This window comes from Peromyscus eremicus, chromosome 19, assembly GCF_949786415.1.
Source record: "Peromyscus eremicus chromosome 19, PerEre_H2_v1, whole genome shotgun sequence".
Classification (NCBI taxonomy): domain Eukaryota; kingdom Metazoa; phylum Chordata; class Mammalia; order Rodentia; family Cricetidae; genus Peromyscus; species Peromyscus eremicus.
In genome coordinates, this window is record NC_081435.1 from 45,132,186 (window position 1) to 45,159,787 (window position 27,602).

At 42.5% G+C, this 27,602-nt stretch overlaps 1 protein-coding gene across 1 annotated transcript in view; it reads left to right on the forward strand.

Annotated features, from left to right (window-relative positions):
* Positions 1-26,304, forward strand: part of Megf10 (multiple EGF like domains 10) — a 110,718-nt gene extending 84,414 nt beyond the window's left edge. The window contains exons 13-24 of the mRNA XM_059245951.1: positions 3,173-3,319; positions 4,441-4,575; positions 5,058-5,186; positions 8,686-8,814; positions 10,894-11,022; positions 13,049-13,177; positions 14,732-14,968; positions 16,101-16,228; positions 17,593-17,716; positions 20,650-20,694; positions 21,443-21,649; positions 22,706-26,304. Of these exons, the coding sequence (XP_059101934.1) occupies positions 3,173-3,319; positions 4,441-4,575; positions 5,058-5,186; positions 8,686-8,814; positions 10,894-11,022; positions 13,049-13,177; positions 14,732-14,968; positions 16,101-16,228; positions 17,593-17,716; positions 20,650-20,694; positions 21,443-21,649; positions 22,706-22,923 (1,757 nt within the window). The 3' untranslated portion in view covers positions 22,924-26,304. The remainder of the gene's footprint in view (positions 1-3,172; positions 3,320-4,440; positions 4,576-5,057; positions 5,187-8,685; positions 8,815-10,893; positions 11,023-13,048; positions 13,178-14,731; positions 14,969-16,100; positions 16,229-17,592; positions 17,717-20,649; positions 20,695-21,442; positions 21,650-22,705) is intronic.
* Positions 26,305-27,602: the final 1,298 nt, after the last annotated feature.

Consider the following 27,602-nt stretch of genomic DNA (forward strand, 5'->3'; position numbering starts at 1 on the left):
CCCTGAATATATAATGGAAGAAGAGATGGCAAGAGGCACAGAGGGTCTGAGGAGAGGTAGGAATGTGGGATAAAGGATGCTGCAGAAGGAAGACAGCATCCTACTTTTCTATGGGCTTGTTTCATCTCTGATACTTGTCTTGAAATAGATTAGGCATTAATATATGCAAAATGATGACTCTTTTACTGCAAAGAAGAGGAGAAGAGAGCTTGAATTTCAAAGAAAGACTAGAAAATGAAAGTTTATAATTTACATTCAATGGAAAGATTCCTTCACAATCCTAAAACTAAAGAAACCAAAGTTATTTAAAAAACAAATTGGTTCTGCTGAAATATGTTTATATGGCTGGAGGCAGGCAGTCTCTGGAACAAAATGAGGGGTAAATCATGTGAAACATAGTGTTTCATTGTTTGTTTGCTTTTTTTCCAACGGATTTCCTGGCAGTTCCATGCTTTTACTTACTTTTTCATGCTTTTTACTTACTGGAAAATTACCTTGATGAAGCTGATCATGACAGATGGTGTGCTAACCAGCTGGACGAATCTCTTGAGGGAAGAGGAATCAGATACCAAGCATAGGATTACTTAATTTCAATCACTAATCTGGCCTTCAGTCATTTTTCATAACTAGCTTTGTGTGCTTATCCACAAATCACGATAACCTATAATATTCAACGCCAGTATGATGGCTATTCTTGGCTGTCAACTCGACCACATCTGGAATTAACTAAAACCCAAATGGCTGGGTATACCTGTGAGGGATTTTTTCTCTTAGGTAAGTCATTTAAAGTGAAAAGACCCCTCTTTAATCTGGGCTATATCTTCTGGTGACATCCTATATGAAGGACATAGAAGAAGGAAGGGCTTGATCTTTGCCTGCTTGTTCTGACTCTCACCGGCAAGTTTATTTCTTCACTGGCACAAGAGTCTACCTCTTTGAGATTCAGGCGTATACTGAGACATCCAGTTTTGGGACTGAACAACTACTGATTCCTGAACTTTCTGTTGGTAGACAGCCAATGCTGGACTAGCTGGACCACAGTCTATAAGACATTCTAATAAACTCCATATATATGCATATATATGTACATGTATATATATATATATTATATATATATTATATATATTAGAGATTACACACACACACAACACACACACACACACACACACACACACACACACACACACACGGATTCATTCTATCAGTTCCATTCCCCTAGAGAACCATGACTAATACAGCCAGTATATACTTTGGACCTGAAGTGTATTCCATTCCGTTATGACTGAATGTAAGTGTAAAATGATTTGGCCAATAGCTGATAAATTAGCTCACCTTAAATGGTCAAGTCTCATGCTTAAAACCCTATTCCACATAAAAAAAGTACTAAGAAATCAGAACTAATTTTCAGTCTGATTATAAGGTTAGCTGAGTAATTACTTGGGCTCTACTTCTTCAGGCTTCTTGTTGAGATTAGCCTGAATGGATCTGGGTCAAAATGCCCAGGGACATCGGGATCTGTGAAGCAGGTGGTCCCTTACTACCTTGGCTGTCAAACAGGAGCCTTGGCTTACAGTGGGGATGGAAAACCTGAATTCCAATTGAGAGAGAAGCCCCAGGCAGGTTACTCTTGTGAGTACTTTCTTCAGACACAAAGCAAAGCTTACATTTGTAGCTTGCTCCTGAGTTCACTGCTGCTCTGAAGGCCTTATGGTTCTGTGCGGTATAGGTATTGGTTTAAAAAAAATCTGCTGAGTCTCCACGGCTGGCACTTCATTTTCAGAGAGTGTTGAATTTGCAAGTGGGTCTCCACTTTCCAAAAGACCTTGAAAAGTGAGATGTGTGTGACCACAGGAAAGAACAGCAGGCCCACATTTTATTTACTTATCCTGTGGGGAACGTTTAGCTCCTGATTAGTTTTATATCCAGAACTTGTTTCCTCTGGAATAAAAGTCTGTTGCTAATCGGAGTTGGACACAATGGGGTTGTGCCTCACTAGCCAGCCTTTGCCAAGCTAAGGGCTTCTCTGGAGGATGGACATGGGGACAGGAAAAAGCAGAGATTTATTATTTTACAGAAATGGCTTTATACCAGCTGGTGACATATTTATGGTCATCTACAGTGCCTTCCATATCAAGTTCGGGGAACAATAACCTTTCTCCCAAAAAGCAGGCAAAATGTGATGTGGCCTACCAAGCATCCTCCAGGCAGGGTCGCTGTGAACTTTCTGGAATACTGGATTGAGCATGTCCTCACCGTGTTCTCACTTGTTCTGAGGCTGTCTGTCATCAGTGCAGCCCTAGTCAGAACCCATTCCTTTGTAGGGGAAAGGCTCTGAGAGTTCTGATGTAACCAAGAGATCCCTGTTGTATTTCAAATACAAATTTGCAAAACCCTCCTTTGCCTCCGTTAATGCCTAGCTTTATTTTTATTCTTGCAGACTCAGTTTCCTGTAGGAATTTGTTTATTGGGTCATGACTGATTTAAGCTTTCTTTATTTCCCAAACAAAAACTTAAATAGTGCCACACAATTTCGCAACAGTGACTTAGACCTCCACGTTATTGGCTGTGATCGGCTGCCTCTATCTGTCCAGTGTGAAATGAAATTGTTAAGGATGAAGTTGGTGATACATATGAGCATATCAGCGTGTCTAGCACAATAGATCATTGAACTATTTTAGGATTGTGTCTCCTTTTTTACTACCCAGTCGGGCTTCCTTCACATAAAAGAATTTAATCATTTTGTGCTTTGCCTGATCATTGTACACTTTGTTCATTTCTCTGTAAAGACAAAGAATGGGGGGGGGCATAAATAGGAAATCAATAGTCTTTTTTTGGGGGGGGGATAAATTTTGCCTTCAATAGACAGAGCCCTTGGGCTTCCTGTTGCTTCCCTCTATTAAAGAAGAAAAAAAATCAATGTGGTGAAAGTGTTCTCTCCTTGACAGCATAGGAAGGAATTCTGGGTATTCATTAATGATAGGATGATTCTGTGTACTGGTGTATATAGGTAGTAAGTGGATTTTAAGCTTAGCATCCTCTCTGTTCACTGTTGTCTGGGACACTTGCGTTCACACCATCCTGGAGCTTCGTTATTTACACTCATTGTTGTGTTAACATCCCTAGACGCCCACACGGCGGCCCCTTCAGCCCTGCCCTGTGTGTGTTCTTTCAGGTGTGCACTGTGACAGCGTGTGTGCCGAGGGACGCTGGGGTCCTAACTGCTCGCTGCCCTGCTACTGTAAAAATGGGGCTTCTTGCTCTCCTGATGATGGCATCTGTGAATGTGCACCCGGATTCCGGGGCACCTCTTGTCAGAGAAGTAAGTGTCTCATGGGTGATGATTTCTGTCCCCCTTTCCTGGGAATTATGGTCAGAACAATCTCCGCTCTACCTTTTAGTTTCTAGTGACGTTTTGTAGCAGTCAAGGGCAGAGCAGTCCTTGAAGAACCGTCCTCAAATGACACTTCCCCAAGAACTTTATTCCTTTCAACCGCTAGGACTGACCTAACAGATGGGGGCGTTAACCCTTTCTTCTCGGTGATGATTTCATTACCTCCTGGGCACCATCATCAGGATACCATCCTCATTTCTTCCTTCGAGTGTGCAAATGGTGTTCCAGAAATCCACTGACCTGTAAATATTTTATTCAGCAATTTGGCATCAGCCTCACCTCAATTACCAGAAGTTAACATCAGCCAAACCTTGAGGCAATCACACACCGCACTAGTAAGCTAAAAGTCAGTGCTGTGGGGAAAGCAGAATTGAAAGTTAAAAAGGGGAGCTGTGGACGCTGCTCCGTAGAATTAAGAAATGATCCGGAAGATTTTACTAAATCTTTGGGAAATGTAATAAGAAAAGTTATTATACACTGTTGTAATTTCTCAAATCAATTTCTTTTCCATTGAAAGTTCAATGCAATCATTCTTTATCCCAAATAAAGTTGTTGGAAATATCCAAATACGCAGCATTTTGTTTACTCACTCTCTTTAAACACAACCATCAGTCTGTACTTTTTGTAAAGGAGAAAGATCTTTGAATTTTGAGCATTTTTTTTTAACCAATCATGGTTCTTAAAGAATAAAGGACCAACAAATGGCTTGGTATTGCTTAATTGAAACATTAATATTCAGAGTTTTGTTTTCCCCATTTTCTTATTCATTCAACAAATATCTTTGAGCTTCTGGTCTAGGCCCGGCCTTGAGCCAACCACAGGAGGACAGTGAGGTCTATCTGAGACATTCTCTTGCTCCAGTGAAATTTGGAGTTTTATAGCTTCTTTCCTTGTTAAAAGCTGCCCTTCTTGTTTCGTGCCTGAAAAATTCCCATTATCAACTTTTTTAAAAAGTTTTCTTATTCCTCCATTTTAACTAGACCTCTGAGTGGAAAGAGGAGATAAACCCAACTCAGAAAGGTAACTATGAGTTTCCGATCTATTTGCAGTCTGCTCCCCGGGTTTTTACGGGCACCGCTGTAGCCAGACATGCCCACAGTGTGTGCACAGCAGCGGCCCCTGCCACCACATCACAGGCCTGTGTGACTGCTTGCCTGGCTTCACAGGAGCCCTGTGCAATGAAGGTAAGCACCCAAGCACCCTGGAGAGCCATGGGGAGGATCAAGCTTCCTGAAGTCTGTTCTCAGACTTCCCCAAGGCTACATGTCCCGCCATCAGCTCTAGGTAGCTCTGGAAATGACGAAAACATTGGAAGCAAACTGCCTTGTCGTTGTCAAGTTCCTTGGTGGTGTCTTACAGTTTCATTAGAAGTGTCTTACAGTTTCATGAAAAGTCATCGTGACAAAGGATTTTTGACTCCCTGGGTGAGAAGCCACAAGTCAGATTTCTCCACACACCACAGTTTCTTTTTGGGATGTCAGAATAAGGCCTTTGGTTTCACGTGTTTGTAAAGATGAGCCCATCTGGGATTAGGGGATGTGCTCTCTCAAGTGGAGGCAGGCAGGCAGCGGGCAGCTGGGGGTGGCCCTGGAATTCGTGTGCCCTTGTCCGGGGTTCCGTGAGATGGGCTCCAACTCTAGTTGACTGAACTCCGGTTTGTTCACAGTGTGTCCCAGTGGCAGATTTGGGAAAAACTGCGCAGGCGTTTGCACCTGTACCAACAATGGCACCTGCAACCCCATCGACAGGTCCTGCCAGTGCTACCCAGGCTGGATTGGCAGCGACTGCTCTCAGCGTAAGTCGTGTTGGAGAACAACCGATCGATTTCCCGTGTGTTAGGATTGAATGATGAGAGTCTATGTGATCAGGAAAGAATATATGACCGTGATCATTTATTAAAAGTATTATAGTTTTTAAATTCAGAGCCCTGTATAATGACCTAGCAATATCTACCAATAAATTGATGTGACTCTTCGGGGAAAACCTAAACTTGTAACATGTTTTCTTATTTACTGCTCAGTGACTCTCCACCCATTGATTTTTTTTTTTTTTTGACACAAGGATCCATGTAGCAAAGGCTGGCCTCAGACTCACTATGGAGTCTAAGTTGACCTTGAACGTCTTCTTCTTGCCTCCACATCCTGAATGCTGGGATGACAGGTGTGCATGGCCATATTTGGTTTTATGCAGTGCTGGGAACTGAACCCAGGGCTTCAGGGATGCTAGGCAAGCCGTCTACCAACTGAGCCACATCTCTATGTAGACAAGTCTCTGTTTATCTAAGACAAAAGCAGACGTGTTTAGAGATCTATCTTTTTGGCGTATATTCATCAGAATACGTCATTATGGAGCCATGAAGGAATAGAATCAAAATGATAGGGATCTTAGAAGCTTCCTGGGCTCGTGGGCAGATTGACTACTTTCCTACACCTCACTCACATCTCCCCAGGTGCCTCTCATTCTGCTCTTCAGATGGGTGTAGCATGACCCTAAGAGGAGTTATGTTGATGGCTTTAGACTACCCATGACATGAAAAGAGGACAGTGACCATACAGCAGACTTTGGAAGGCTCAGTTAGTGTATTTCCACAAAGTATTCAGCTTTTGACCAAGGACAGCGTATGTCTGCCCTTCTGCTCTTCATTACAGCTTACATGACCCATGATCAGCTCATATCAAATCTGACATGGTACACGCATGATAGGTCAAGGAATGACTCTGATACTACATGGTGGTTTGCAGGCTGATGAATTCAGACTATAGAGTTATCTATATGTAAATATTAAGGGGTGAGGAATATATTTTTGTTTGAATGATAGTTTTGTGTTCAGTCATTCAGGTTGTCCCCCATTTCTGAGCTAAGAAAGCCTTTGGTGAAGGAATGTTTATTGTTATAGATAATTTCATAGGATGTGTTTTAATCTTTTGAGGGGGTGGAACTTCAGAAGTAACCGCCATCTACTCGAATCTGGGCCTGGCAGGGCTCTGATTCAGGTTGGCAGAGGAGCAGGTTGTGGACTAGGTACTCAAAATGAATGGCGGGGCTCAGGAAGGAAAACAAAGACACGATGTCACCGCTGGAGCATGATTGGTATAATTTGCTCCTTTAACACGTATTCTTTATTCTGGAAGTTGGTCACTTCCTCATTTGGAGGAGGAATGTGCTGGAAGGAACAGAAACGGGAACAGCACTGTGAATGGAGACAATGGCATGGCCTGTCCCCATAATCACTCCAGAGGAAACTGATGTATTTGGCAAGCCTTGCCTCTCCTGGGGACCATTGGTTTCGCTGATCCCCTACGGGCCCATCTTAATATTTCTTCTTGGCTGATTGTCAGCTAGTTTCAAAAAGAGGAAAGACCTTCACCATGCAAACAGAGACTCTGAAAACTAATGGAGTGCATTTAAAGGGGCAGTGTCCTTGGCAAAAAGACTATCGGAAGCCTTGCCTCTATATTTACATTTGGGAATGGAAAATTTGAGTGATCTTTATTTCCAATCTCTGATCACAACTGACATGGAGAGTAAAGCCTGCTGCAAGTGGCCAACCTGGAAAAATATGCTCTGGGCAGAAGACGGTTTATGAAGCTTATTAAGCATCATTGGCAGTAGCCTGTTTGGGGATGGCAAGATTACTCTATGGTTTAAAGCTCTGACTGCTGAATCATGAGGACTGGAGTTTGGATCCCAGTACCCTCAAAACAAGCTGGGGGAATGTCCCATAAACACTTGTAACTCCACCCCAGTGCACTCTTCTGATATCCATGTACACACAGGTATGCACACCTGCACATATATTACACATACACTCGCACAGACACATAAACACAACTAAAGTAAGTAAACATAAAAATAAAAGAAATGGAATTAAGGAAATTGGGTGACAGAAAACAGAGCTGAACTTTTCTTTTTTTTTAGAAATGGGGTGTTGGGGGTAGAGAGTGCTATATGCAGCATCGGGTGGGCTGGACATTAGTTATCTTCATCTTTAGCCTTCAAAGTGAAGCCATGCTTATGTACCAAAGAGCTACTATCACTGTAAATCTGCATGACCTTGGACAAGATCCTATTCCCCACTATTGAGCCAAAAGTTCTTCATCTGTAATGTATGCCTTCTTAGAAAACCCATCCTAGCAGTCCTATGGACTATGAATATCAGCTGTCATTTTTCTCTTGCTTTTTGGGTAAAATTGGCACATATGTTTATGGGAAATACTTTTCATTTTAAAACTACTTCAGGTTCATTTAATTTTTTTGCTCCATGTTCTCAATTAGATAATAAGTTTGAAATGATAAGTAGCCACCCTTTAAATATTTTCTTGAAGCTGCAGTATAAATAAAACTATTTGGGGGTGGTGGGAATCAAATTATTTTGCCCAGACTTGCTGTGGCTTTTGAATAGCTCTTCCACTGACAGTGGCCGCTGATGATTTAGTCATGTTGCCTGCTATTTCTTCCAATCAAAAATTTCTATGAATAAACTGATTCTTATAGCTAGTAACCTTAGCACATAATGTGAGATTCTAATGGCAACTCTGAAGCCTAGAGACCAGGACAAGATTGGAAAATCAAAGCCCTGAGCCCATGACCTAGGAGCCCCAAGTAGAATCAGAGCCCCGAACTCATGACCTAGGAGCCCCAAGGAAAATCAGAGTCCTGAGCTCATGACCTACGAGCCCTAAGGAGAATCAGAGCCCCGAACTCATAACCTAGGAGCCTCAAAGAAAATCAGAGCCCTGAGCCCATGACCTAGGAGCCCTGAAGAAAATCCCTCCCGAGCTGATCCTTACTCAGTGTTTCCTCCTAAGGGAGACTGGGTTTTAGGAGAAGCCCTCATCATTCTTGTCCTCCTCATCACATCTTATTTTTCCAGGGCTCTTTCCAGCACTACTTTTCAGTTGACTGGTAGTTTTGCTACCTCACAAAATAGAAGTGTTCAGAGAGCAGTTCGGACTCCCGTTTTGTTCTTTGTTCTTCCTTGGGTCCAGAACAGTGCTAGGTCCACAGTCGGTATCAGCTGTGATTTGTCTAACAATTGAATCTTTAAAGGAAGTCTTGCTCCCTCAAGTCCTTCTGAAGCTCTGTGTGTGTATGTCAGCAATGTTGATAGTTTTGTGACCATCATTGTCTTGTGGGTTTAGCACAGTGTTCAGTCTATCAATTAAATTGTGAGTGTATTGTCCATATTAGTGGTATTACCCTAACACATGGAAGGAAGTTGGAGGATGGCACGTTCTGTTTGGTGCTGACCTGGAGACTCCAACTCATCTCTCCACATTTGCTGTGGTTTTCAGCCTGCCCTCCTGCCCACTGGGGTCCGAACTGCATCCATACCTGCAACTGCCACAATGGAGCTTTCTGCAGCGCTTATGACGGGGAATGTAAATGCACGCCTGGCTGGACGGGGCTCTACTGCACGCAGAGTAAGCGAAGAACCTTCCCAGGTTCACCGAGGGGGGCCACGCCCACGCCCTCTGTTTGTGTGTCTCATGTTAGGTCAGTGAGGGCTCCTCCCAAAGTGTATGTCACCCACTCAATGACCTCTAGAGAGTGCCCTTTCTCTGAGTGTTTCAGAACCCTCACATTCCAGGTCTCCTTCAGCTAGCTCCACTGAGGTAGAGCAAGCTGTGTGTGTGTGATTCATTTCTAATGTGTAAGTGATTTCCCTTTTCTCTTTTTTACCAGACTGTATTTCTGTGCATGAAATCCTTTCATTTCTTCTGACTGTACAAGTGTAGGGACAAATGATGGGGATTAGGAAGTAGGTAGGTATACACACCTCATAGCCTAACTTACTGTGTGCCCACAGAGAAAATGAGGTTTATCTACAGGAATGAGGCAACTCCAAATGCCTGGCCCGCCTCCCACGGTGTCTGATTCAGTGTGTCTGGACTAGGACCTGTGAATGTGCATTTCTGTCCATTGGTGATAACGTCAGCCCAGGATCATGTTTTAAAAAACATTCCTCTCGTTCTTATCATAGCCCATATCTCATACTACCCTTTAATTTTCCCCACGTGGTTTTTTAGTATCATAACATGCAACATGCAAGCATCCCCCAGATGCACACATTGTGGAGAAGTGCCCCACGGCTTTCAGCCAAGTGAAGTGACAAGCCAGGAAGGCATTTGTTATGGCTATTACCAATAGTGGCATAACTTTACCACGTTGAGGGAAAAAGATGAGTTAGAAAGTAGGTAATTCCTATTAAGTACTAACTTGTAAGTATAATAGAGAAATAGCTGGAAGAAGACTTCTAGAAGTTTCTAGGAAGAGAGATGCTATTGACCCAAGATTTGAAAGACAGAATTGGCAAGGGCAAATTTGAAAGCTATTCTCTAAAGATTATGCATCCATAAAGATGTCTGAACTCCTTAGGGAAAAAAACAGTGAGGTCATTTATCATTCTAAAAAGCAGGGGAGACTTTAAACAGAGAACCCTTTTAAGTGGCCAAAGCATGACATAGTGGTACCTGCATGGGTCTGGTCTTACCATAGCCCTGCCTGCCACTTAATAGCTGTGTGGTGGGATACTCAAGGCCTAGTTCTTATCTGTAGCATAGGAAGACCCACCTCTGTATTTTCAGGCCACTAAAGAGCAAATGACAGAATGAAGGTTAAGGATCCAGTGCAGAGTGGGTGTCCAACAAATATAGGATATGGAGGATGTCATTACAAGCTGGCATCTGGGATCTGTGTGTCACTCTGGCTTCTGAAAATTCGAGCTTTCCTTAAATGGCAAAGTAAAAGGCATGGACAATATTTGGAAACAACTAAGGAATCTTCCTGGACTGAAGCTTTCATTGTGCCTAAAGCCCCCTTGCAGAGCAGCTGCTGATGCGTGTAAGCCAAGAGAGCGTGTGTGTGTGTGTGTGTGTGTGTGTGTGTGTGTGTGTGTGTGTGTGTTTGTTCTGCCCCAGGCTCCTGGTGGTGTAAGCTTTAGAAGCTGGTCAGCAGCGTGAAAACTTAAAGGCCTTTCCAAAGCACCCCTGAAACACTGTTGTTTTTTTTCCTTAAGCATTCTACCACATGTATTTGATAATGCTGATAATGTGATTTAAGTTAAAAACAGATACAGTGGGCAGGACTAGTAGAAGAATTTGAGTCTTTTTGTACTAAAGGTAAAAGCATACAGACAACCTAAATACAAAGTACTCACTTCAGCCCAGGGAACTCAAATCCAGGATTCTAGAAACTGCGTGGAGATGGAAGGGAATCCCACACCCTTCATGGGCTCCAAGGAGCTTTGTAGGAAGACACCAGTGGTGGTTATGCTGACAGCTAGGAAACTCTCCTGTCTCCTGCTTGTATACTACAATCTCCTTGCAGGAGTCCAGACCCGAGACTCCTAAGCAGCCCTGTGACAGTTGAGGTGTGTGGGAAAACCTTCACTCTTCAAGAGTATCCGCAGTCCTTCAAGTTCCACCTCAAGTGCACGCAGGCAGGAGCCCAGTTTCTCACAGGCAGCCTTCTGACTGCTACTGTCCTCCCTCCTCACACAGGATGCCCTCTGGGGTTTTATGGCAAGGACTGTGCACTGATATGCCAGTGTCAAAATGGAGCTGACTGCGATCACATCTCAGGGCAGTGTACCTGCCGCACAGGATTCATGGGACGGCACTGTGAGCAGAGTGAGTACGCTGCGTGGCATCACGGGGCCCCTGGGTCACCTTTCTCAAGGGCCCAGAGATGCTAGTTGTTCGGGCAATGGTTAGCTACCAGCACAGTTGATTTCCCCCTCTCAAGACCTCCCTGCTAGAATCCTGCTGGCTGTCTTTCCTCCAAATTCTGAGTGACTACCCAGCAAGCTGAGTGGAAGTGGAGAAACTATAGGAATGAAAGCAAGCCCAACTTTTCCATTATGTTTTCCCTGGCTTTCCCTCCCTCTCTTATTTTTGGAACATGGTGGCTTGGAGGCTTTTAACAGAGATAGAGATGGCCAGTCTCCCTCCACGGCAGCAGTGAACCCAGACTCACATCGGAGGACAGAGCACTGGTTAGGGAGAAGTGCTGGGGCCTGGAGCCAGCCCCAGGAACTAGTGTGGGAATGAGTCCAGGCAAACGTTGCCACCCTTTGATGATGATTTTTACTCTTTCCACTAACAAATTGTCATCTGAGTCTTAATCTTCAAGACAACACGCTGCCTTTACATTTTTTATTTTAGTCCCATTCAGGGAGAATAATAGACTGAAGGAATTACCCATCTTTGTTGTTTTAATTTCCACCCCCCACGAACGATGTCTCTGGTCACAAGGTTTTCAAGAACGTTAGCCTTAAATGGAGTATGTAAGATGAGCGTACCTTTCTTTTCCTCTGTGGCTTTTGTACAGTACTGAATACAATAAAGGCCAAAGCTGTGTGCGGCACACTCTCTCATGCTAAAAGCCCTGAGGCAGGGCAAAATGAGAGATCACCACTAACCAGTGCATGTATTCTTGGGAAGGTGGCTTCAAAGGTGACTCGATCTAGAAATGGTATGGCCTGGACAGGTGGGTGGAATTGACATTCCTCCTCTCCATTCCAACTTTACAGCCCCGGGGCAGTTTAGAGGTCTCAGCCTTAAGTGCTAATGCATAACATGTCTATGTGGAACCTTCCTCCTGCAAATACAGCAAGAGCCACCCAGAGCCCGTTCAAGACAAAGACAGCACAATGTTAGCTTTGCATCACTGTTCCAGGTGATCATAAAACAGATACAATGCAGAGTCCCAGAGAGTCGCGTGTGTAGCAATCTCTGTGTGTATAAATGCCTGCTAAACCTAGGCCTAGAAATCAGCACAGGCTCTAAACAGACTTGCATGCAAATGCCAGGCAACCAGCTAAGGTCTTATTAAGAAAAACCTCTTCAGTACTTCCATAATTTCTCTGAACATGGAATTGAAGTGATGAAAGTGTCCGTGTTTTTTAAGCTCACTCCCAATGCTCCTTAAAAACAGGACTCCTGGTGGCCAGACCTGATCGCGATGGCACATCGCTCCCTGCTGTTCACTTTTCAAACAACATCTGTGTTGAAGATTTTCAGAGTGAAATCCCATCCCCCTACACTGTTCTTTTAAATTATAATATATCGTAAGAATCGTACTGTGTTAGACTCTGAGACTATACTGGGTCATTCTATGTCAAGTGAAATGCTTACCTAGAGTATAACCCAAACTGCTCCCAATTCAAGCTAATCCAAGTAAGAACATGTCTTCAAGAGGGAACTCCAGAGCCTATATAAAACGTGTATTCTCAAGAGATTATCTCTAGTTCTCAAGGGATTATCTCTAGTTTGCACTGCTCAGTCAAGTTCCCTCTGACCCACAGATCTGACTGTACAAGTCACATCAGTTTTCTTTTCATGTTTTCATGGGTTCCATGAGGGTTCCATAGACCCTCTACCCATGCAGCAGAGCAGTGGGCATCCAGCAGGCAAATGTGTTAGGAGTTGAGCCATAATGTTCACGGGCTCAGTCCTGAGCAGCAGGACTATGAACCCCACCATGGCTTGAGGACCACCATTGAGCTTCCCACACCTCGGGTGGCACAGGTCTACCTAAGCAGGAACCCATGGAGAGGACTCACCACCTGATACACACAGCACACCGAAGAAGACAGCCTTGGTATGTATGGGCTCCCAAGACTTGGGAAACAGAGTGGTTTCATTTCCTCTCCAGAATGCCCCGCAGGAACATACGGCTATGGCTGTCGCCAGATATGTGACTGTCTCAACAACTCCACCTGTGACCACATCACCGGCACCTGTTACTGTAGCCCCGGATGGAAAGGGGCACGGTGTGATCAAGGTAAAGTCCTGGTAAATAACAAGGACCGCCCCTTTGAGGGTGGCCACTGTGTACACTCGGTACTAAGTGCTTTTGCTTGTGTTGTGTGTGTGGCCTCATAAAACCTCATATGGCCTAAGTGGTTATTTATGTGGTTGCAGGGTGGGTGTCTTACCTTGGCTGTCTATAATAGATAAGGAAACTGGCTCAAAGTTGGAGAAGTCAGACACTGTCCCCAAGGTCCCATAGCTAGTTCTCAGAATGTCACAGCTTTGATGGCATGCTTTTCTTATTCTAAAATGCATGAATTTCCTGGGATTTTTTTAGATTTGTTTAGGCATAACTGACATAGAAAATCACATACATTTAGCTACAGTTTTCTAAAATCTGTATATATCCCTGAAATCCCTGAAGTAACCACCACAATCAAGATAATACCCATCACTCTGTTTTCTCATGGCCTTCTCTGTCACCTCTTCACTAGTTAGCAGGAAAGCACTGATCTTTCTGCCACCATTTACATTTTTCTAGAATTTCACATGGAAAGAATCATATGGTACTCTTTTTATACCAGGTTTTGTTTAGTTGCCATAAATATTTTGAAATTAAAAATATGTTTTTTAAGCAAATCAATAGATCAGTTCTTTTGCTGCTGTGTAGTATTGCAGTGAATAGATATACCACACTCTGTGGACATCTGGATGGTTTTCAGTGTCTGGCTATTCCTAAGCCTGCTGTGAACAATGAATGCCGGTCTTCACATGGCATGTGCTTTCATTTCTTCTGGGTTAAACACTCCAGAAGAGAGTGACTGAACTGGACAGCAGCATTATATTTAACTTTTAAAGAAATGTACGTCTATGTTGCTTTAGCTAGGGCATGTATCATAATCATCTGGAATTATTTGTCAAACATATTTTTCATGGAAGCACTTAGATAGTTCTGTCCAGGGCAGAGGGTCTTTTGAGAATGTTCTTCTGGTGGTTCTGAGCATGACTTCCACCAGGAAATTTGAGTTTAATGAGTAAAGGTCCAGGTATTGTTACCAGGAACTATCAAGAAAAAATCTTTCTGCTATTCAAAATAGTTTTTCAGAGGACGGTATCTCTAGCAGTACAAGGAGCCTTGGACTGGGCTTATATTGGAGCTGTGCTTGTTTAGAAGGCAAATCATTCTTAAAAAATGCTCAGGATAAGTGAAAAGATTGGGTTAGACGGGAGGCATTTAGGATTTATTCCTGTGTAAGGTCAGTACTAGATAATACATAAAACAAACCAAAAATTAGATAAATCATTATCCAAGCCTAATTGCCACTTTGTGTTTTATCTGAAATACACGAGTAGCTCTTAACCCCAGTCCTGAATTTCAGGGTTCATATTCTGTCTCCTGGGAGCTCAGAGTCAGAAAGGGAGGAGGAAGAATGTCTGTCTTTCCCCTTCTCTGTTTCCAAGTTAATGAAAATACCCAGGCATTAGGCCAGTGGGAGTGTTCATGTTTTATTTTATTTTAAATAGAGACCAAACCTTCATGTGGCCCGTCATCACCCACACTCAGCTTGTTTCCCCCTTCTCCTAGCTGGTGTCATCATTGTGGGCAATCTGAACAGCTTAAGCCGGACCAGCACCGCCCTGCCCGCTGATTCCTATCAGATCGGCGCCATTGCGGGCATCATCATCCTTGTTCTCGTTGTGCTCTTCCTGCTGGCACTGTTCATTATCTACAGACACAAGCAGAAGAGGAAGGAGTCCAGCATGCCGGCGGTGACCTACACCCCCGCCATGAGGGTCATCAACGCAGATTATACCATTGCAGGTAGGGCTGCAGTGCGCGGAGGCATGCCTTTCCTTGGAAATTCAGGCTTCGCCTGCTTCTTTGGAATTTGGTGTTTGGTTGTGGGTCCATTGCATCTGGCAGTTTTCCATGAGGTGACCACACCTTTGGAAGAGGTACCTGTACCTAGAGATGTGGTTTACGCTACAGCAGTAGTAAAACTATCACTTTCATTTTTTTCAGAGGTTTTTGAAAAAGATTTAGTGTGTGTGTGTGTGTGTGTGTGTGTGTGTGTGTGTGTGTGTGTGTATGTGTGTGTGTTCAGGTGCCTGTGGAAGCCAGAAGAAGTAGTCAGATCCTCAGCAGAGCTGGAGTTACAGATGGTTGTGAGCTGCCCAACATGGGTGCTTGGAATCTTGGAATTGAACCTGTGGAAGAGCAGCAAGCCGTCTTAACCACTGAGCCACCTTTCTAGCCCTTCTGTGAGGATTTTTAAATTGGGGTCAATGAACGGTTGCTTTATAGTTAGGCAATTTCACTTGTGGATAGAATCTGCTGAACAGCCAATCCCAAATTCTGTCCTCTGTGAATGGGGAGGAGAAAAAGAGAGAGAGAGAGAGCGAGGTCTTTGGCATGAGTGCTTCCCCTGGCATCCTCCATCCTGCCTGTATCAGTAACTGTAGAGAGCCAAGTTATAAAGGAGACAAACCCGAGGTATTAGCAAGAACCAAGGCCGTCCATTATAAAACCTCGTTTAGATCCATTCAACCATCAAAAGGAGTAAACTCTTAAACTGAGGAAGCTGAAATTCTTACTCAGTCTTGAGCAGTTACTGAAAGCCCTGCCTGTATGCTTATAAATATTGTGATTCTGGGGGAATATGCAAAATAGGCAATTTACATAAGAGTATATTTTCAATGCAGAGTAATTGTGTCAAGAAATTGCCTATGTTTAAAAAAGCAGATGGGTGTAGCTGTTGTAGTTTCGGATGATGCTGTATCTGTCTTACAGGCTCCAAAGCTAAGAGCAGTCATCTGTGGATGCATTCACAATTTCCAGAGAGGCAGTAGCTGATGCCTGCCTGCTCTTCTTGGGGCTTTGATGAGTAGGGTGGGTAGGAGAGGAAAACATCTGTACTATCATTTTGATTTAAGCATTCCCTCTCTTTTTGCAGAAACCCTGCCTCACAGCAATGGTGGAAATGCCAACAGCCACTACTTCACCAATCCCAGTTACCACACACTTAGCCAGTGTGCCACATCCCCTCATGTCAATAACAGGGACAGGATGACCATTGCCAAGGTGAGGGGAAAAAATGCCTCAAGAATCAGAAAATGGGGAGAGGAGAGAGACAAGGAACACACATTCATGAGGGCTGCAGCTCACCACTGCTGCTCTAGCTATGTCCTGCATCTTGTCCACTTGATTCTTCCTAAACTATCCTTCGAGTGTGTCTAAGCATCTCCAGGGAACTCACCAGGGGCTTAGAATGGCTTCCGGTCTCTTCCACTGCTGCTGTGTGCATGAAGTTTTCTCTGTTAACAGTCCTCACTGTGTTCCTAATTTTACATGAGATTAAAACTGTGTCTCGTGCTGATGCTAATAAAAACATAAATTCCTATGGGGAAATCACCAAGTTTATCTTTTCTGACCACCTGTATTTCAGTGTCCTCCCCAGGATGCTCTGAGTTCCAAACTCACCTTCTCACTGTGCCCACCTCTGCCCCCAATCTCCATTGTCTGGCTTACTACTGTCCAGCTCTCTGTTAGGGAAAGAAGAATAGAACAAAAGAGGGGGCAGGGAGTGAAGTTAATTAATCCTCTGTCATTATGGACACTGCTGGTTTTTCATAGTGGCACCTGAGAGTTAAAAGTACTTCACATTGCCCAGATACCATAGTCATCGTCCCACCCCGTCTCTTACAGGTTCTCACACTCATATTTATGCCTATCAGCACTGCCAAGGCACTGGGGACCCATGGCATCATGAAGACACTGATAGAAATTAGACCCACAATTTTTTTTCTTCAATTTAAAATTCACCATTTATAATTTGTGGGGGGCCTGAACCTATGTCTCTGTTCAGGGCACCATCTGTGGGAGGCCTGCTCCCACCTTTTAAGAGGGTTCCTATGAAGAGGAGAGAGGAATAAGAAATATTAGGTAGAATGATAGGCCTAGTCGGTGAGAAGAAAGACAGAAACACAGGATAGCTTCGGGAGGATCTGGATCAAAATCCACCGGCCACAAACTTTATTCAAAAGAGCTTTTTATAACAATGCCAAGGGGCAAGGCAAAAGACTTCCCCCTTGCTAGATACAGCCAAGTGTGGACCCTTCCAAACACCTGCTAACCACACCCGTGGTCATACCCTCATACAGTCCTGCTGGGTAAAGCAAGCTCAGATCTCACTAGGAAACCTCTGTGGGCTCCCACAATAATTCAAATGAAGTCTAATTGGTAAAAGGTGACGGTGTGAGATGAAGCCCTTCAGGTAATGGGGACTGAGGGATGTGCACTCAGCATGCCAGGAATGGATCACCTCACCTCTTTTTCACCTCCCCTCAAGGGGATGTCTTGCGATCAACCCCGAAATTGCTTTCTCCCAGTGTGGTCTCCTCTTAAATCTTGTTTTTTTTTGTTTGTTTTGTTTTGTTTTTTCATAGTCGAAAAACAATCAGCTCTTTGTGAATCTTAAAAATGTGAATCCGGGGAAGAGAGGTGCTTTGGTGGACTGCACTGGGACTCTGCCAGCCGACTGGAAGCAAGGTGGCTACCTCAATGAGCTTGGTGAGGCCCACAAGTGCATGCACATTCTTGATAATCTAAGCACTCATTCTGCTTCGAGCGTGTAACCATCCACCAGAAATACACACCCAATCCAAATAATGGAATTATGTCTAACACCTCTACAGGGCTTACTATTAGCCTTAATGTCTTATTTGTTCAATGAACACTGATTGAGTTATTATCTGGCTCCAGAATCAACAGATAAGCATCTCTGCCTGCTAGTAGCTTCATCCACATTAACTCATTTCTCACCAAAACTTTGATAGGTAGTCCTCAGCTCCATGTGACAGTTAAACACATAAGCCATAAAAAGCTTGAGGGAGTTCTGTATGGCCCAGTAACATGTTTTTAAAATCTCTTAGATCTGGCCTTTGAACCCTGTAGCACGAATCTTAACAGGTCTTATTAATAAAAACAAACTTGGAGCTGGGTATTAGGGTGAATGCTGGAAGATCAGAGAAACAGAACAAGCCACAGCCACCTCACCTTGCCAGTTCCTCAGCTGATCCTGTTTCCTCAGACTGGAAGCCTCTCAGTCCTCATCCAGAATGAATCTCAGCTGAACTGCTGCTAAAAGCCTAAAAGCTTAACAAGGCTCTAGTTCCTCATCCTCACGCCTTAAATACCTTCCTGCTTTCTGCCATCACTTCCTGGGATTAAAGGTGTGAGTAACCATGCCTGGCTGTTTCCAGTGTGGCCTTGAACTCACAGAGATCCAGATGGATCTTTGCCTCTGGAATGCTAGGATTAAAGGCGTGTATGCCACCATTTTCTGGCCTCTGTATCTCGTGGCTGTTCTGTTCTCTGACTCTAGATAAGTTTATTAGGGTGCACAATATTTTGGGGAACACAGTATCACCATAGAACCCTGTCAACTTTTGCCATGGTGGAGGATCCGCTTTGTTCCCTCTTGCTATTGAATACCACATTCAACATCTCTCCCCCTTTCCGCATGTGGAAACAGTCATGAGATTAGTGGTCCTCAAGCCTTTTGCGAACAGGATGGATCTATAGTCTCAAATACTATTGAATACCTGAAAGGGCCCCCTGCTGATGTAGACTACGTCTACTTGATAGTTATTATACTGCAAATTAAAAATTAAGAAACTTAAAAATAATTATTTTAGCTAATTTGCAATAATAATCTCATTTCATAGCACTAAGAGTATATTATAAAACTGCATTCCCCTTCCTCCCACCCCTGCCTTAAGAAGGGCTTGGCCTTATGGATTTATTTCCTGTCTGGCTTAAGAGCAGATAGCCAAATTCTCACGTTTGCGTTGCATCCCATCAGTCAACTGTGGAGCTCATACTGTAGAGCTCCAGGGAAAGGCCGTTCTACACTTGAAAGGGAATTAAAATGGCAGGCCAGTAATGCCATTTTACTATGAAATCGTTTTAATTTTGAGAACCTCCTGATCAGGAATTGTGGGTGCCAGCTTCTGGGATACACCACCCAGCACACGGTGCAGTTTGCTCGTTAGTTTGAGGAAGATTAACAATCCAGTAATGAACATGCATGCACTGCCTTTGTACTGGGTTCGTTCTGTTGCTGTGATAAAAAACCTTTAGCCAGACGCCATTTAGAGGAGGACAGGGTTTATTTCATCTTACACATCCAGGACACAATCCGTTAGAGAAATCAAGGCAGGAACCTGAGGCAGAAGCCATGAAGGATGCTCCCCCACCCTCGTTTGCCCTCCATTCTCCTCTCTTCCTTCCCCCTTTCTCTCCCTCTCCCCACATCACCACTCTCTGCTTTTAACTAAGTTCTTAACATCTCTTTGAGAGACTAAAAATAAAAAAGTCCTGCAATGCTTACAGCAGGACTGATGCTGATGTTGTGATGATAGCTTAAGTGTTACAGAAATTGAAACTCCATTCCTTTATATGGTGCTTCAAAGTCTGCAAGGCGCGCGTGTGTCTTCTATTTCACTTAGTGGTGAGAATAGCTGTGTAAGACTAGAGTGCAGGTTTTTGGAGAAGAGAAAACTGACACTTAGAGCTAAGTCCTAAAGCTGTGCACCAAGGGAGTGATGGAGCTACATGCTTTGGCTTCTGCTTGCTGCCTTTCCTCTTCCCCCCATGGCTCCAGGGCCAGCCTTGTTTCCTGTTCAGCACTAAATGTGTAATGTAGCGTTTACATCGCATAAAAGGGACTAGAGGGGCCTTCCTGTCTTCTTGGGAATGCGAATGCCATGGATTGGTGGTTCCAGTCCGACGCTCTGTCAGAGGGGAATGAAACTAAATTCATTGGTTTCAGTGTTTACATGTTCTCACTGCCAACAGATTTCATTTTTCCCAGGGTGAGCAGGGCTGTTTATTCCAAACCAGCCCCCATCTCCATGATGTCCAGATATTTGAGAACAAGACAACTACTTGTTTTGTCTAGGTAGATAAATGCCCCCCCCCCAAAAAAAAAAACCTGGAAAAGTCAACAATTTCAAATAAAAGTTAATAAAAAAATTGTCAAGATCCAACACTGACTGATAAAGTGTTAAGTCAACATACTTATAATTGAGATGATGCTATAACTGAATGCTAGTTGCTGAGAAAACGATGTGAAAACCATCAGACCATTGAAGGAGCTGTTAGAGTGTGAACTCTCAGGTCTAGCCTTGGGTACATCCTTCCTGTTATTCAGCTTGATTCAGGTTTGCCAGTTGCTCTCTGCTTGTCCCTTTGTTCCTACATAAGTTCCTCAGCCTTTTCCAAAGCCCTGCAAACAAGCAGGTGGATGATGAGGTGAGTGTGTCCATACGTACTGCCCACTTGGGTCCAACCCTGGGCATGATTGATGTGGTATAAAGATTATTGAGCAGAGCCATGGTGGCTCACTTTGGAGCAATCATCTGCTTTGATTTGAGATGTGGGGCATGTTGTTTCCTTTTACTTTCAGTCCTCATGGGCTGGTTCTCCCTTCCTCATCACAGGTGCGTTCGGACTTGACAGAAGTTACATGGGAAAGTCCTTAAAAGGTACGGTGTAAGTCTGAAGAAGTATCTCAGAGACTGGAGTAATTTTTAAAATAAGCGAACATGGCATCGCCAAGATGACCTAGAATTTTCCATGTGACAAGTCACTGTACTAAGACGCCAACATGTTTGATGGGCATGGAGAGAATGACTATAGGCAGATCTGTTTTGAAGGGCAAGCGTTCCAGTTTTCTGAGGGGATACTCTCATTTTCTTGAAATGAAACAATGTCTGGGGAAAGAGAAATGTGGCCTGGGAAATAGCTGGAAGTAAGAAGGGATCAGTGTGTTCATTTGATGATTAACACCGGCCCTTCACAATGACTTTGAGCTATCCAGTACTGAGGAGTTTCCATGGTACAAATGCCCCTCTTTCTATGATATTAGAAATATCCTGTGTTTCTGGGGCCATCAGCTCCTGGTTTATTGATTTAAAGGCTTTAATTAGTAAATGTTCTCATAGTATCAGAACAGAATTAATTGTATTTGAATGTGATCATCGAAATGAAATCAGACCCTTGGCATTTTTCTTGGTTATCCCTTTAGAGGGGAGCTAAAATTACTTTACAGATGGGCAATTTTATAGCAAATTGTCTTCAAAATGAGTAGAGAGTGCCCATTGTTTTCAGCAAATACTGTTAGAGAAACCTACCCATAAAGAAAAAGAACTAATCTGCCCAAGGAAATTATCACCAAGAAATGATGTTGCCCGTGAACTGCGCTTATTCCTTCCCTTTCGTCTCTCTTCTCAGATCTGGGAAAGAACTCTGACTATAACTCCAGTAATTGTTCCCTAAGCAGCTCTGAAAACCCATATGCCACGATTAAAGACCCACCTGCACTCTTGCCTAAAAGCTCTGAGTGTGGCTATGTGGAGATGAAGTCACCAGCACGGAGAGACTCCCCCTACGCAGAGATCAATAACTCAACGTCAGCCAACAGGAATGTCTATGAAGTTGGTGAGTTCTCTATCCACATAAAGAACCTTAGCACAAGACCATTTGAAACAACTCTAAGTAAGCCCCTATTCTGTATGTGGTTGTGTTTTACAGAGATTGTATTAATTGATGTTAAATGAATTTGTCAGGAAAACAACATTTAGCAAATTAAAAATAATTTCCCTCATCTCCCACATGACCATCATCTTTTGTTTTATAACCATAATAAATATTTCAGCACACATGTGGAAGAGCATATGTATCATATTAGTTAATACAGCAGGTATGTCAAAACAAATGGCTCAATTGGACCAAACAGGTGGCTCCATTTCCTGCCGGTATCCGTGATATTCACTTAATACTTTTGGCAGAATTGGACCATTTTTATTTTAAACTTATTTAATATGTCAGATGTATTCTCATATGAATCTCATATGAATTTGCAGTAATTAAATATAAAATGATACTTATTTTGAGTGCCTTCTGTGAATGCCATTTGGGAAAAGGCAAAACATACTGCAGCCAATGTTGACTAGATAGTAGGCCTATATCTTTTAGTCTCTCTGTCTATATTTATCATATAAAAATATCTTCTTAATGGAGAAACTATAGTGAACTTATTTCTTTATTTATAGTCAGTGATAGCATCCCCTAAGTGTTCTTTAAGGGCACCACACTAAGATGAGAACTCTGCTCAGTGTTTAAGGCTGTAAACATGTTGAGTATTTCCATAAATTGAGGTAACCTCTAAGAACACTTTCACCTGTAGAGTCAGGGTCTTGGACTAGGTTATTCTCAAGGTGTTTTGAGACAATGATACATATTCATGGTTTCTGCACATCCTCTTGACTTCTTCATCCTTTTCTCTGAACACTATTTCTGGGTGCCAGTTGGTTGAACAATTATAGAGTTCTCTTCCCTGTAAGATTATAAAAGATATTGGTTTTTTTTTTCAAACTGTTTCCCTAGATTTTTATATAGTACTTCCTTTGTGTTTTATATTTGAAAGAAATAGCATCATCCTTTAAAAATTTTCTCCTGCTGATAAATTTTTGCTGTCGTTGCTGGTTATTACAGAACCTACAGTGAGTGTTGTCCAAGGAGTATTCAGCAATAATGGTCCTCTCACCCAAGATCCATATGACCTTCCAAAGAACAGTCACATCCCTTGCCATTATGACCTGCTGCCAGTAAGGGACAGTTCATCCTCCCCTAAGGGAGAGGATGGCGGTGGTGGCAGCAGCAGCAGTACCAGCACCAGCAGCAGCACCAGCAGCAGTAGCAGCAGCGAATGACATCGAAGAACTACTGGGTGAGCAATGGAACTCTTTCCATGCCCGCTGTCCAGGTCTCCATCTTCCAGTTGACGCTGCAGATGAAGAGAACTAATCCAATAAGCAGCTGTTGGACATGTATCAGAAAGCTCCAAGCTGGGGCTGACACCCATCTCGGTGTGTTGAAAACAGGTGGTTTGGAAGGAGAGAGCTTCACGATTTCTCATTGCTGTTAGGTTAGAAACTGCAGTACCAGTGACTTGTTCTAAGATGTTGGCTGATGGGGTGAACTTGGCAGAACCTTTCAGAGACACAGAGTTGAGGGGACACTGTAATTATCCCCTGGAAAATTAAAAATCTATTTGTTGTCCTTAACATCACAGAGACACCCCTAGGATTGTTCAGGTTACCACACATTTACTTAATGAAGATGGAAATTACTAAGCATGTAGAAGACAAGGAATATAGTCCTGAGTCCTTCTTGCATAATTTTTTCCATTTGGATTCAGGATTGTAGGGATTGTATGAATATTGGAGGAAGCAGCCTGTCGGGTAGTAGGATTGCATAAACTTCGAATAAACACTAGCAATGGGAGCAAATCTAAATACAAAATTTTTGTTTATAGAATGAGAAATGTACAATTAAAATTATTTTAGATATAGTATAAGTATTGCAGAAATCAATACATACATGTGGTATTTCTGTTTGACCTATGGCCCATGTTAGATTCATGGCATCATTCTAATCCCTGTCTCCATCATGCATATTTACCCTTCAGATTCATAACTTCTCAGTTATTCATAAATACAAAGACGCAATCGTTTTATTTTTGATTGAGTGAGTGTGTGATGAGTGCAAAGGGTGTACATTTAAGTGTAAGATTCTTGGGTATGGTAAACCTTTAGTAGTACATGCTGTAATATAGACTTAGAGGAATGAGTTTACCTTAATTTTTTTCCTAGAAGTGACAGAGATATTTTTGTGCGTATTTGGGAAAAGGGCACTTTCCTTATTAATTGTTGATTTAGAGAAACTATGCTTAAGCTGGCCTTTTGCATTGCTAATGTGTTATGCACCCATTCCTCTTCAGTTTGTGTTTTCATTAAGTCGTTTATTCTATGTTTTGTAGTGTTTGGATTGTTAATGCAAGAATATGATATGGCCATTGTTTGCTACATCATTACCATTTATCAGTTGCTTGATAAAAATGCCTTTTTTGGAGGGAGGAAATGAAAATACACAATTTGAACCTATTAAATTGGTCATTACTAAAATAGTTTAGCAGCCATAGATGTGTAGCTGATCACTGAAATGGAAATTTTTAGAGTCCACAATGGAGCTCTTTTTTTCCGGCGTTAGTTCCCTGAGTCTTGGTTAAACTCAGGAAGGAGGAGCAGTGGATACTACAGGCAATTTTACTGAAGACATGATGAAGATAACCATCATGGTTATCCATAACTGAGCATCTAAACTGGGATACTTCTAACAGTAAATGAGAGCATTACTAATAATCATCCTGCATTGGGTTTAAATATGGAGTGTTCCCAGGAAACTAGAACAGAGAATTGCCCGGTGTACACTATTGCAGATACATCTTTACCCAAGGCTTTTATCTCATGAGAGTGCCAAAGTGATACAAGAAAGCATTGCTAAATATGAGCATGCAGAGGAGTGGAAAGGCTGTGAGGGAATGCAGCATCATAACAGAATGCAGCAGTCGTTGATGTTTTAAAGATTGGAAACTATGCATGGCATTCTGTTGGAGTCCATTTATAATTGTCTACTACATACCCATCTACTAGCCATAGCCAGAAAGTGTTGTCCTAGTCAGCCTTTGAGGTGGAATATCTAGTCATTTTGCATTTTACACCTGTGCCTGTCATGATGGGTTAATTTGGTCAGGTGGCTAATTCTGTAAGCTCACTTAGGACAATTGCTCTTTCATTATCTGGACCATATTTAGAAACAATTGATTTTTTCCCAGTGGTTAAGCACTGGCTGATCCCTCGGGAACAAACATCAGGCAGACACATGGGTTAGCAGCCACAGGAGCTTCCTGGTTAAAAAAACACAAAACAAAACATTGAGCACTTGCCCTTTTTCTCCTTAAATATTATCTCTTTTGAGCATAACGGTTAAGTTTGAGGTCCCCTGTTACTCTCTGGAGCTAGGTTTAAAAAAAAAAAAAGCTGTCTTTTCTCACTCTACCATTTGGAAAAAAAAAAAGAAAGCTTTGTGTGCAAAAGTAAGAGGGACTTCCATGGAAAACCTGCAGAGCAGATGAAGACTCCATAGCCGTCGTAGGAAGTGGGGATGATATACAGTTAGCTACCCTGTAGAGTCCTGCCAATACTCATGTTTGAACACAAGCTGCTGTCCTGAACCAGTGTCCGAGGCAGAGCGTACCTAGCAGTTTACCTGAAACTTTTCCAAAGTCAGACCACATCACAATTCAGACTATAAAATCCCACGTTGTCTTTGGAGAGAAAGTACAGTTGTCTAGATATTTTGCTGTCATTTCTCTCCAGTATCCTGTGGCAGGAAAAAAAAAAAAAGAGCACTGAATGAGTTCGGTGATGCCTTGCGAGAGACATCCATATGAGAATGTGATCCCAGCTGCTACTCTTTCCCTAGAATAGATGTTTTAAAATTGTTATCATTTACTATATTTGTGCAGCATTACATCCGAACTTGCCCAAATGATAACGCATATACTTGCTTTTATTAGGAGACTATGATACCTGTGGTTAATTGTATGATAAGAAAATTTTAATAATTATTCAATGTTAGACACCAGCCCCTCCCCATAGAGTACTAGTAGCAGACAGAATTCAATGGGTTTAGCAATGTTTTTGTTGGTATTGACCAAGTACAGAAAAATTGACCTTAGAATTTTTTAACTGAGCAGCATAGAGTGTCACAGCCAAATCTATTAGGATAATGACTGCTGTCTGTCAGAAATGTAGACTACTTTATGGAAATACAGTCATTTGGACCTCAGTGGGGTGTAACAGTGGTCAGTCTTAGGGAACTTTTCAACCTAATATAAGTTGAGGTCAAACAAAAGCATCATATACCATTGATAATTCACATTGATATTAGAAGTCTACAGTTCAAATAAGACAAAAATCATAAAAAGTAATTTAGGGGTTATGGTTTTAAAATAATGAATTTTCCATCTCTGGGTGACATGTCCTTATTATTCCAATGAACCATTTAAGGGCTATTTTTGATTTTAAAGTCTTAATGCCATGGACATGTCCAGAGGCTTGGTGTAGGGTGGTTGTTTATGAAACATGGGATGATACACAGCAAGATGCCCCATAGAGTTCTGTTCACTATTTTGTCTCAGCTTTGTGTTGATATGACCAAATTGCAATATATCTATATATATTTTAAAAGGAAAAAATTCAGACTGCATTATGGTTTACTTGGTAATAGCAAACAAAATTAATGTTTTGAGTGTTAAACGATCTCTCTTTTCCAAAGATGACAAATCCTTCTCAGCATTAGTTACATTGTCATTTATACTGCCAAGTAGGTTTGTAAATGAATGCAATAAACTTTCTGATTAAAAAAAAAAGCTCTAAAGCAGTATTTATTTCTTTATGTGATTCTGTTGACCAATGAGAGAAAGAAGCATGATACTACTAGAAAATTAACATTTTGTCATGCATGGCTCCATAGTACTTTAGCTATACATTAAAAAGCAGTAGCACTTATATTTAATTGCTAATGTGTATGCTTTTCCTTTAGAACAGCAGTTCTCAACCTTTCTAGTGCTACGACCCTTTAATACAGTTCCTCATGTGGTGATGACTCCCAAACCATGAAATTATTTTCATTGATACTTCAAAACTGTAATTTTGCTACTGTTATGAATTGTAATATGAATAATCTTTGGAGAAAGAGGGTTGTTAAAGGGATTGCAACTCACAGGTTGAGAACTACTGCTTTAGATGGTTATGTTTGTTTGTTTGTTTCCAAGACTGGGTCTTATGTACTCCAGGGTGGCTGAGGATGACCTGAACTTCGGACATTTCTGCCTCTATCTCCTGAGGGCTGAGATTAGAGGCACCACTGTGTCCAGTTTATATGGTACTGAGGATCGAACTCAGGGCTTTGTACATGATAGGCAAGTACTCTACCAACTAGATAGACTGTGCCCCCAGCCCCAGATTAAGTGTTCTTGAGTGACAGAATCTTCATTTTATTCACATGTGGACTTGCTTAGAGTTTCAGAGGGTGAATCCATGACCATCATGGTGGGAAGCATGACAGCAGGTAGGCAGGCATGGTGCTGGAACAGTAGCTGAGAGCTTACACCCTGATCTGCAGGCAGCAGGCAGAAAGAAAGACTGGTCCTGGCATGGGCTTTTGAAACATCAAAGCCCACCCCCAGTGACACATCTATTAAAACAAGGTCATACCTCCTCCAACAAGGCCACACCTCTTAACCCTTCCCAAACAGTTCCACTAACTGGGGACCAACAAGGCCACACCTCTCAGTTCCACTAACTGGGGACCAAGCATTAAAACAAATGAACTATGGGAGCCATTCTCATTCAAACCAACAAAAAAGCTCTTTCCTTGTGAACTTGCATGCCAGGTGTAGTGGATAATGCAGAAAAGTTACAACCCTGGAGTCACTCTACTCAGTTAAGGGAGGCAAATCACCTTACTAGCTATGTGACATTAC